General features: G+C 40.6%; 1 protein-coding gene across 4 annotated transcripts in view; it reads right to left on the reverse strand.

Annotated features, from left to right (window-relative positions):
- FMNL2 (formin like 2) overlaps positions 1 to 12,607 on the reverse strand; it is a 270,726-nt gene that overhangs the window by 110,776 nt on the left and 147,343 nt on the right. For all 4 annotated transcript variants that reach the window (XM_054044088.1, XM_054044091.1, XM_054044089.1 and 1 more), the window contains exon 2: positions 9,555 to 9,638. In XM_054044088.1, the coding sequence (XP_053900063.1) occupies positions 9,555 to 9,638 (84 nt within the window). The remainder of the gene's footprint in view (positions 1 to 9,554; positions 9,639 to 12,607) is intronic.

The raw sequence follows: 12,607 nt of genomic DNA on the forward strand, positions 1-12,607 counted from the left end.
CTGGCCCAACAGGAAAATCTCATTGATCTGTGTTTCAGTGAGTGGTACCCCCAGAACTCCATATTCAGAGAAGATTTGATCTTTGCTGACATTCTACTGTATATGTCTTCTACCGAGACTGAAAATTCAACCTGTGATCTGAAAATCAGGCTGGGTTCTTTTCTGGCTTTCACAGCATCCCCAGTAATAAAGATTCTGCAACAAGAATTTCACTGGCAATTTGATTGCTGCTGAACAAGATGGAATGGAATCAAGCACACTTTTCTGTAGCTATGCTAACTCTGCAGAGATAACAAGAGTGAAAAGCCGGTTTGTCAATCAAGTAAGTAGCTGTGAATCACAGACTGACAAATTAGATAGGAGCTTGCAATGAATTACAGCGATAAAAACAATAGATGCTACACTAGGTATCTATGCAGATGCATCACAACATGGAGTACTGATGGCACATCAGTTTCTGCAGAATTTGATATTTTATTAAAGAAATACTAAGGTATATATTTATCTTTCAAATAGGAGCCTACATTGAGAGCAGTTGCACATACCCCTAGAGACCTGGTTTACTCAGCCAGAAATTCTCTGTGCAGCCTAGTAGAGCACATGTTGGAGTAGGAGCTACAGATACTATTTACAGCATGCAGTATGTGTTCCTCTTGTGCTGATTCGATTCCACTAGCTAATGCAAAAGGGGAAGGATGATCGTTGCTTGAATCCCATCCCCTTTAGAAAGATTTAGCATCAGTAGATGCACTGATTGTGTCAGTTCCCTATGCAGGGATGGACACGTGCCATTTCCTTCTTGCACTCGCATATAGCACTATGCAACTGTTTCTAGTGTTTATGACTACAAACACAAAACTACTGGCTGAACTCTGGGATTCTGCACTGCCTGACTGACACTGAGACATTGCTTTTCACAGGACATTCACATTCTTCAGTTACCACAAATGATAGGTTAAAAAACACTGTACCCTTTTCGCTCTCTCTTTATATTTCCTCCTCCCACCCCCATCCCATTTTTGGCTGTTAATAGTTGCTGACAAGATAAATCTGTTTCCAAAATAAAAATTTATATGGCAAGGGGTTTAAAACCATTTGAACTTATTTTTTTTACCACACGTACTTCGAATTTAAAATTCAGATTCAGCTCTCCAAAACTTAAGAGCAGAAATGTAAGCCAGTTTGTAATTTCATGCCATATAGTCGTCATCAGTTCCTCTTACTGCAATCCCAGAGATTTAGAATGAGATAAAACAAAGCTAATAGATCACAATGGGATCTATCCTACCTTCCGTATGTATGAAACTCATATTAACAGCAACAGCACTTATTAACGTGCAATGAGGAAAGCAAAATCTAACAATTCTAGTCAACCCTTATTTATCAGCTACATAGGCAGTAAATTAGCCTATCCTTAATTTTCAGTAAAACGGTAGGTTTTTTTATACTAATGCTTAAAGACTGTGGAGTGGGGGTGATGTATACAATTTATTAATTATTATTATATATTTATTTTATAGTGGCAAAAATGGTGCTAGGCACTTCACAGAAGACAAAGTGGGACATTCCTTGCCCCAAAGATCATACCATCTACATTTCAGGCATGACCTATTGAGTGCCCAAGACAAATTGTGGGGAAGTAATGGAATGAGGAAGAACACAAATTACCCCAGCACAGCCACATGGATAATCTGCTTGTGTGTTTGAGCTTCTTGGGGGAGGTAAAGTTGTTTGTTTGTTTGAATAAGTAATAAAATAAAGACACAACATAGTGAATATTATTGACTCAATTCTTGTGGCCATAACTCATAGAACAGGTAAAGAAAAATTGTTGAATGTATTGTCCAAACTCTTGAGATTATACACATGATCATAGGAATCCAAGCCTGTCATTGATTAACTTGCCACCCACACACAAGTCTCCCATTGACTTTATTGAGATACCTGCTCATGAAACAATGGCACAAATGTGCCCTAAGGGAGTAAGGGCCTGACTGTGCTCACCTCCTGTGTGTGTGTGTGACAGAGGATTTCAGTGCTTCCAAAGGAGCCGCACTCATTCCGTGGTACAGCCAGTGTTCAATGAACATTCACTCAGCGCTGGCTGCCTCACCAACACTAGTGTCTCTCTAAAATCCCTTTCCTCAACAATGTTACCAAGGAAATATTGGCCAGCGTACTTCAACAGCAACTATTAGATTTACTAGCAGATCATGACACCATCCTATCTCAAGGGGCTGTTGACCCAGCTCAGGACCTTGCCTGGGTGGATGGAATTAGCTGCACTCATTCTTCTCAAACAGATCCCAGATTGCATGATGGGCAGCTGCTCCTTATCCCCCAGAGAGTTACAGGCCTAAATCCTATCACTTCTATTTTTTCATATACTATATATCAAACCATTGGAGCGGGCACTCCAAATGCTATGGGCTACAGTGCTATCAATGTGCTGATGTCACCCAACTCTACAACTTTCTCATCAGGTGTGGACAATGCTGGTTCCCCATTATCACAGTGTCTGAAGAAACACCTTGAGTTATTGTTGGTTGAGAAGTAGTTGGTTCAATCCAGTTAAGACAGGCTGGTAGGGAGAGGGAACTACAGCCTGGTTCCTTGGTGACAAGATTGCTGTAATTTATATACAGCAACAAAGGCAACAGAAATACAGACGGGCAAAATCTGGAAAATAATGGCAGTGATTTTTAAAAAGAACAACGGGTAAATCTGCTCTCAGTGAAGAACTGCTGGATAATTTTTAATTGGGGAGTTGAATGTTGCCTGAACAAAACATTACAGTAAATTGATTTCATTTACCTGGGACTGATCACAGTATGACACATACCAGCTGGACAAAGTTTCTCTGAAACTGACTCGATCTAGTGTTTTTCAAGCTACTATGTTGGTACAATATCCTGACATGGTTGCTGCAGGGAATCCTAGTATGGAAGATGAACCATTCAGCACTAAATGACTTGGCCCTATGAGAATCTGAACTTACGTCACCAACAATTCCTATAAGCATAAAACCATTCCCAGAGTTTCCTTAATTATGGTCTTGGGTGCTCTCATAATACTTAGACAGTTATAAGACAGTTATTTATGCCTCATAGTTAAAAATGTAAGACCTATATTGGTAGCAAAAGGAAATGTCAGAATTCTATATTTTCCCTATCAGTAGGGTCCTAAGTAGAACTTGATGCTTTTCTTTTTCACCTGAATCTGGAAAACAGACAATCTAAAACCAGAAAGCCATGTCACTTCCAATATCCTTTTGCCTCCTAAAATATTCAGTTCTTCTTCTGCCTTAGGAACCTACCTCCTCCCTTGTTCACTTGTATCACCCTTAGTATTAATGTAAGTTAAGTAAGTACACAGAGTACAAAGAGAACAGAGCCCAGAACCATTGACAGTTTCAGAGCCCTGCACCTTGTAAAACAGTCATTTGGGGTCTAATATGATTTGACAAACCATGGTTGCTTACCTGGTTGGTTTCAGTGACTGAAAAAATTGCTCAAGTTAAATTTTAAACCAAAGTCTTGCCAACCACAGAGTTTCTCCTTCGTTTTGAACATGGATTTAGTGCCAATGATAGGTGTTCGCCTGGCTACCCTAGCTACTGATGTCCTCTGTACTAGATGACATGTGCATTAAGGACACCGCACACTTTCACCACTAATGTACCTCATTCTAATCTGAATGAGGGGTCAGCTCTGTTCAGTCGTTGGTCTCTCTATTAAGATGAACAGCCAGGCTGATAGTATTTGCTTGTGTCTCCACTGAGAAATGAAATGACAGCATCAACCTGTGTCAGATGGTGACAACTTTTGATCACTAATGATCTAGGCCAGATTTCAGCAGGTGATATGAGTGGAAGGATGTGTTTCCGCCTTTACCAGTCTGCTGAGCCATCAAGCCACCAGCACTTCTGTTAGGGACCTAGCCAATCTATGTGAATTCTTCAGATGCTCTGTAACAAGTTAATAATGCTAACTTTCTCCTATCATATCAGTGGAATAGGAAGCATCTGACTTCTCCACCAATGTATATGCATTCGCTTAAGCTCATTGCTCAATATCTGGTGTTTACAGAATGACCTTTAATCCATTTCATTTTATCAAAATGACTCGGATAAATGAAATCTTACACCTTTATAATGTAATACTGCTTATTGGGTCAACATTATACGACCGTGTCTTAAGAATAACCCATCTTTTAATCACAACAGGTTTCTTTGAAAAGCTTTATGATTCCATTGTACAAAAAGAAAATAGTAATAATCTGGTTTTAATGTAAATGTGAAGTCTCCAATAAATGGAGCTTCTCTGTCTAAAAATGGGCATCTGCAAGAAAAGAGACATTGAATATACTAGTGCTTGGGGTGAAGAAATCATGACAACTGCTGCCAAAGACTTAATGGCCCTCTATGGTAATACACAGCAAAAGAAGTTATTTTTCAACTACCTGTCCTTGATCAAACAGCTAACCAGAGGTTGGGGCTTATCAGCTACTTATTTTAAATAATCAGTAATGTATCGTCAAAGAGAAATCACAATCCATTCTCAACCCCCTCAGCCTCTACCACAATCAAACTGCCTCTCAGTTTTTCTTTATCAGTAAAATAGACTTTGAACTCAATAATCCATCTGAGAGCTGAACTCAACATGCAGAAAATACCCTTTAAAATAATCCGTTGTCTGAACAATTCTGCCATTTGTGATGACTGATTGCGCCTTTAAAACTATGCCCAGGCTATCGGCCAAAGGATAACTGGGTACTTGTAGTCTAGTCTCTAATGTTCAGGGCTTTAAATGTCAGCCACTGGTCTATGTTGATGTTGCAGTTAAGCTATCTATCTATTCCATAATGCACTATCTCCACAATCTGCCGTGATTCATGGAAAAAATAGTTTCACATCATTTCCCTTTAAAAGATTCATAAAAAAGTGATTGTACAGAGGTCAGAAGTCAAGATGCAGGAGGTGTGAAAAGGAAGGCTGGGTTCCAGAAAGTAGTGTCAAGGTGAAAATAATTGAGTGTGAACTGTAGATCTTTTATCAGTAACCTCAACTCAGGGCAGAAGGCTTAATAATTAATTTTGGTTTTAGAAATGAAGTAGATTATTTATTTTCAAGAGTACAAGTAAGGCTTGTTCAATGCAAGTATAAAGGGGAATAAATCCTTCCAGGGTTCTTCTGTGATTATAGATCTTATCTTAACGCCTAGAGCATTTTAATGGCTCTGATTTGTTTACTTTTGTGCAGCATAGTGTGAAGACATCAGCTTCTGAGCGTGGACTCTCTTTGAGATACGAACTTCAGTCAGGGAACATGCCAAAATGGTTCTCATTTGACTGTGGTAATAACCAGGGATGAAATCCTAGCCCCACTGAAGTGAAAGGGTGTTTTACCATTGTTTTCAACAGAGTCAAGACATCACCCTAGATCTGAGAGAAATGGGATTTGGTTTTTCAGGCTTTGTAAAAAACTATTTTCTGATTTTAGTCCCCAAGGATTTGACTCTCCTGAGTTTCACTTTGAGTTTCAAGTTACAATCAACCCAAATTTTTAAAGTGAAGCTTAGGCGAAGCACCAAATTTGGCCTGATTTCAGGTGAAGCTACCATGCTCTGCACCCACAACTACATATTGAGCCATGCTCACTGGAAATGAGGCACCCACTCACTCCAATCAAGGCCCCATCTTGCTCCAAAAAGTTGATGAACCTCAGAGAATCTCTCTGTGAACCTGCACCATGATGGTAACAAATACTTAAAACAGGAGCCTTTTGGTTAAATACTTTCCTGATATTGGGTTTCATTACAAAAACAACATACAGCTCTAGTAATGACTCAGCAAAATAGCCAATCTTGGTGGCAGTCCTGTGATTTTCAACCAACCATTGTGTTCCTTGTAGGCCTCCTACTTTTATCCTTTCTGTTACTCCATACCACCAACAGCTTCAAATACAGAAGACACCCTGGTTGGGAAGTGAGCCTTCTCTGAGACTGCAATGTCATGCAAGAGCTAGCCATCAGGGGGCATGAAAATGCTTTGTAACACGTTCCCTACCATCGCAACATTTGTGTCCCCTTCACAATAGTCTCTGCCCAGAAACCTGAAAAGGCCTATAGCCCTGACTCTCCCATAGGATTGCAAAACTCTACAATTTCCTAAGTCTTAGGGCAGCCTACCAAATGCAAAAAACTTTATCACCTTCCCTGTTATCTAACTCAGACCATTCCTGATACCCAGATTCCTTCTGTTTACCCTCCACAATAAGGAATCTCCAAGGCTAGAGAATTTGCAGCTAGGAACTGGGGCTTTTTATTTCTCTTGTGTCAATCTTTTCTCACCATTCTCCCTCGGATGGTCTCCTGCCTTAGACAGGGCTGTTCTGGTCCAAAAACAGGAACATCCTGCTATCTTTTCTCTAGGCTTGCAATCATCAATTAGAATCAGATCTCCCAAGGATGATGTCACCTCACTCAGGTGGCCACTTGCACATTCCTGGAATACTGGACATTCAGGTATTTTCCAGGAATGGCACAGGCATACCCCTGCCAGTGTGGCCATGCCCCTTCCAGCATGACCTTGCATTCTAGGTCATGCCGACCGGGGCACAGGATTTTGAAGAGCATGCCACCCCGCTTTCCCATTGCATGAACAGTGTATGTGAGGTCACACTGGCAGGGGCAGAGCGGTGTGCTATCCATTATAGTATCTGCTACCAGACAAAATCGTGTCTGGTTTTGTCTCAGTACTGGCTGGGAGACAAACATTACAAAAGCAGGACTGTCTGGTTTAAAACCAGATTGAGAGGCCTAATGACACCTCACTTCTCCAAAACAATTAGCTGGAGCAAATGATGCAGCAGCAGGAAACCTCCTAACCCACCACCTCTTCAGGAATCACGACCATCTCATCAGCAATTCTCCCATGCCCTGTGAGCCCAGGAACTCTGATACCAATGTTAGTAACTCTTAATTTTACTCCTTGTTCAGTGAACTAGCAGCAGGGAAGACTCTTTTAGCGTGGCAGTAGAAGGGCCTACATGGCTCCGAAGATTTATAATATCGGAACAGAGAAATTGCTATCAGAACCAAGGTCCATCTAGTCCAATATCCTGTCTCTGGCAGTGACCAGTACCAGATGCCTCAAAGGAAGATATAAGAAACCCAGCGTAGGCAGATGTGAGGTAATCTGCCTCTTCAAATAAGAATGAAACTAGTAGTTCTCCAATGTTATTCATAAAATCAGAGACACTCTGTAAGAAGAAAAAAGAACGAGGAGTACTTGTGGCACCTTAGAGACTAACAAATTTATTTAAAACCCACTTCATTGGACGAAAGCTTATGCCCAAATAAATTTTAGTCTCTAAGGTGCCACAAGTACTCCTCGTTCTTTTTGCTGATACAGACTAACACGGCTATCACTCTGAAATCTGTAAGAAGAAGTTCATTTTCTGGAGTCACTTCTCTCCACCCTGTTCCCCACTATGTGTTTCTCAAAATATTTCATAGGCAGATGACCAGGAAATGTGCCACAAACCACATCGTCTGAGAACACTGCTCTAATCTAGGAACTTCCTCCTTCAGGGCATTACTTCAAATCCAGCACAGAACTGTATGGAATGAAAGTTGTTAATTTCCCAGGCAGTTATGTTAATTCACTTACTTTTTTCTTTTTAACTAAAAAGATGAAAAAATGGCATAGAGTAATGAATGATGTCAATACGAAACAGCAATTCATGTTCTGCTTCAATTAAAATTGAAAACATATATTACAGACAAAGCCTATTCATGGAAGAATGTGTTTTAGCTTGGTGCCATAATTATGTGGACAGATACAAATATTTTATGCACCATATGCTATACTACACTCTCTTTATAGACGTCTGCCTCATGGCTGCTCTAATTTACACTGACTGGTAATCACTCCCAAGGTGATGTCAGGGCAGCTAGGGAGCTGTGGCAAATAGCATTTCAGTCACATGCCTCTACTACCCCAATGCAGGCCCTGTATGAGGGATGCACCCAGGAAGGGGTTGCATAAAGCCAGTTATTCTGACTCTATTCCACTTTCCCCACATTAAGAGAATCAACAGCAGCTCATTAGGACAGCTCAGTGACTTCTCTGTGCCATCGCTATCAGATCAATGGAAAGGGGATCTATCTTGGCTGAGAATCTGACTCAGTGTGTTTTAAATAGAGTGATGAAAATGTGCCGCTAATTACTCGGATTTTCCCTCATGTTTCCTGTGTTGTATGTCGCCACCTGGTTGTCTCAGTTCTGTTATCTTTTTATCTGAAGATTTCAAAACTTATGTGAAGTGGCAGCAGCTGTGTACTGTAAATGCATGACAAGTTCTAAGCCATGTGATATGGTTACTTCCTTCTTCCTCAGTCTTCTACAGGTGCAAAATGACCATATAAAACCACGGACAAATCTCACAATTCATTATTTAAACTTTGACGGTACATGCTCTAAGCAATAATCCTTGAGAATACTAGTTACTTACAGTAGATTAAGCAATTTACCGCAGTGTTTCAGTAAGCAGTAATTTTAAGTAGTACAACACTTTAAATGTTTTGTATAGAATATTCAAGTAACACAAGGAGATGGCTCTGTATTGCAATTTACATCAAGATAATCAGACTCTACTCAAGATAAACAGACTCTACTCCTCTGGGGGATGTATGAGAGATGTCCCACAGAGCTTTTTACTATCCTGTCCATGATTCATCAACGTGATCAGAGATTCTCCTGAACTCTGGGTGCCTATATCCTAACTTTTTCTCTGTGGTTACATCTTTACAGTACATCTTATTCTTTCGCCCCAGGCTGAACAGAATCAGGATTTGTGTTATTAGCAATGGCTGTGTAAATTACAATCTGATTTAGGTGTTAGCACTGAAATCTATGTCCTGCCATTTTTCTCTTCTTTGTTCTTTAAATATTTTGTTTTCTGTTCCTTTGTTGTTGCAGAGCCAACATGTTAACGATCATACACTATTCTCAGGACTGTGCTGACAAAACAGTGAAGCTAGTGCACGAACACTTCTTGGCATATGGTGCTGTTTAAGTTGAAGTCATGCAACTGGAAATAAAGAAATAGTTCAGCTCCATGAGCATTCACGCTTTGCTGAGGGTGATAGGTGTGACAGTGGTTTTGTGAAGCTGTACAAGAGGAATGGAACCCCCCTCATTTTACATAGACCAAGAGACAGTAATAATTTGGGGCATCACTAATCTAGGTCAGATTCAAACCAGCATCCTAAGGGTGAAGAAAGGTCACCCTCCTTAAATCTATGCCACACTAATGTTAATGTCAACACAGAGGGAAATATCAAATAGAACAGAGTAAGATCAGATGGGAAAGAAATATTATTTAATAGATGGGAAAGAAGTATTTTTGGATAGCTTCTAAGGGATGCTACAAACAATGGAGCATAAAGCCAAAGAAATGAAAAGCCATAGAAAAAGTTGTCCTTGACAGTGTCCCCCTTACTAAGCCCTTAATGACTGCAATGCTAAAAACCCTTATGGCTCCCCTTTACCTGATCACAGATCAACTCCCATTTCTTCTCATTGTCATACTGCCGAAGTAACCTGGCTTTGTCTGGTGGCAAGTTCATTGCATTCTGTGGAGAAAGAGAAAACAAATGTGAGAGACTGCAACAGGCTTAGCACTGAGAGAGATCAGACATGAGCAAACCAAGACAACATGATTGTGGTGGTTTAACGATATTATTTGAATTCCTTATGGCACAGTTAATCACATTGCACAGAGGCCGTTTAAACCTCAGCCATGGAGCTTTGACTGAAGAGACAGGAGGAGATGGTACACTGCTGGAGCACTGCTTCTTAAAGGCATTGTGTCTTTCAAAGGCATAATACTTCCTGGTGTTGGCAGACGCATCGCACAGATGGGCTCTTGTTCTCCCAGCCCAGCTATCCTGGAGTGCAGGATTGCACAGGGCCATGTTACCAGTACAGAAAGCACTACCCCTCCCAGTGGAAACAGATTATTCCTGTCCCACGCCCAGCATACATGCACCTTGCACCATCTCCCCAATCCAGCAGGCTGGCAAAGGAGAAGGCACAATTTATCCCCACATTGGGAGATTTCAAAAGGCTTGTTTTTAAGAAAGACCTTGAAATGCCATTGAAATGATAATGAAACGGTACTTTATTTGAATAGCAGGACAATATTTGGGTTTTTAAATGTCTCTGCATGCAACCTTAACTAGATAATTTGCATCCTACAGATATGAGCACTGTCCATAGTGATATAGCACCATTCACATAAAGAAAATATAATGAACTAGAAACCATGACTGACAATCTGCAATAAAGATTAAGAATGTATGGAAAAGGGGCAGGGTAGACCAATCTATCATTATCACCTCCATTGATGGTAAAAAAAAAAAAAAAAGTCCTTTGATATCTATTTGTTAGGTATTGGTTGAGGTTGATTCACAGAGGTACAGTTACTAAGTACATTTACTCAGTATTCTGCATCAGCACAAGGACTGCAATGGACGCCAGCACCAAAGGGCTTTAAATAATCCAGCAGTGAAGCAGTAAGACAATATGCTGGCAAACAGATAACAAAACATTCAGCCCCTGAGCTGTATAATTTCACAATTTATGACTTTATCAAACCTCCCATTATACTGAAACAAACCTATCCTTCAGATTCCTCAAAACGCCCTCCAGAGTCCACATTCTGCCCTTAGTTACGCCTGTAGAGCCCCACTGACATCACTGTAGATGAAGAAGCATAACTGAGGGCAGAGTTGAGAAGGCAGGATTGGGTAAGTTGCTGTACCTCTGCACACAAGGAAAAGTATCTGCCAAAGCAGCTGAGACTGCCAGGTGCAATTTCCTGAATCCTATACGGCAAGCTATATGCTGAAAATGTAAATGAGCCCTAGCAATGGCAGGCTACAGACTAATGGCAGAGTGTGTCTGTAATAGCCACATATGAATACAAGCTGGAGTGCAACTTCAGCCATCTCTTAAACTGGAGTTGAAATGCAATATGTTGGGAAGCAATATTTCTAAAGGATGTAACCTTGAGCATAATCTAACAATTGTACTTACATCTAAATGGGCTCAATGATCCATAGCTAAACTGCTTTAAAAAAGCAGGCATGTAGCTTTCATTTCCATGTACCAAGCCTAACCCAAGGAATTCAGACTGCGATCCCCTTAGAACAAGCATTGTGTAGTCTGTATGATTGGACAGCGCCCAGCGCACACAGCTGGCACTCAATTAACAACTGTAAGGGTTATATTCAAAATATTAATACCTCATGCTGATGTATTTAGAGAGGACAGCTAGACAAGAGAGCTTAACTTGCAATGGTATGGATCAATATATCTGACACAGATTTCTTAGGTCCTTTCTGCCTGTCTCATCATTACATTCCTATCAAAGGAAAGCTGCTTTCACAACTTAAATATATCAGGTGCTGATTCCTTCTTGCCTACCATATCACAGTAACATAACATTACCTTCTGCTTCATTATAAGGACTTTTTCACTTACGTTTTCATAGCCGATTGTATGACTTGCCCTTTTTACAGTAATTACAGTATCTGATTCACTGTACTGAAATAGTGTACCTTTGCTAGCATTACTGTTCTCTAACTACCTCTTCCAGTCTACCAAACAGCACAATCTACAGTTACCCTGCTTACTAGGTCTCCAGTTTAGCAATCTGTGACACTTGAGGTCTGAAGGCTCCCACTTCTTGTCTTCCCCAGTACCAGTAAGACCTTATCAAACTCCTCTGCAACCCTGGATTCTGAGAGTCAACCAGCACTTTTGCTAAAAGCAGTGAAGCACATGCAGAAAGAGCGACTAATTCCCTTAACTTTTCCATTCTAGTTAAATGTGATTGGAAGTTTCTCTGATTACTGGAAATGCCCTGTCTACCTGACAGACACCCCTGGTTCTGTTTTACCCTTCATGTGATCTAGATAGAACCAACGATAAGAGTGAAAGAAAAGTCTGCTTATTCATCCAACCAGACATTCTGTATTTTGTAGATGTACTTACTATCAGTCTCACAAATGACTTACCTAGTCCCATATTGGCTGAGATCCCTCCCTCCCTTGAGAGTCCATTACACTGTTCTGCCTAGCAAACCCTTTTCTTCCCTTAACCTGTGGCCACTGCTCCTTATCAGGAGGTAGGACACGTTACCTTGATGATATCTCCCCACGATTCTACTCTTTTCTCATATATCTTATCCTCCCATCCACATATAATTTTATTGTCCTTCTTGATATTTTCTCTAAGTTATTTTTAATGTAAGTTTTTAATGTAAGTTATTTTAATATCCTTTCTAAATCCAAATTACATTTCAAAGCTACGTACAGCTGCAGAGTTAGGCAAAGCATCACTATTACGTGCAACCTTACCACGTCAGGCTGTGATCTGATTAGATCTAATGAGCTCTTCAGGCCAGATTGATTCTTGGATAGGAAACCTGCCTGGAAAACTCAGGCACTACAGGAAGTTGCGCTGGCAATTCAGCAGACAGCACTTTTGCTGCTGAGTGGGAACTCAATCATGGCAATGCCATGGCATGGGGAGAGGA

Source organism: Malaclemys terrapin, chromosome 11 (genome assembly GCF_027887155.1).
Source record: "Malaclemys terrapin pileata isolate rMalTer1 chromosome 11, rMalTer1.hap1, whole genome shotgun sequence".
Taxonomy (NCBI): domain Eukaryota; kingdom Metazoa; phylum Chordata; order Testudines; family Emydidae; genus Malaclemys; species Malaclemys terrapin.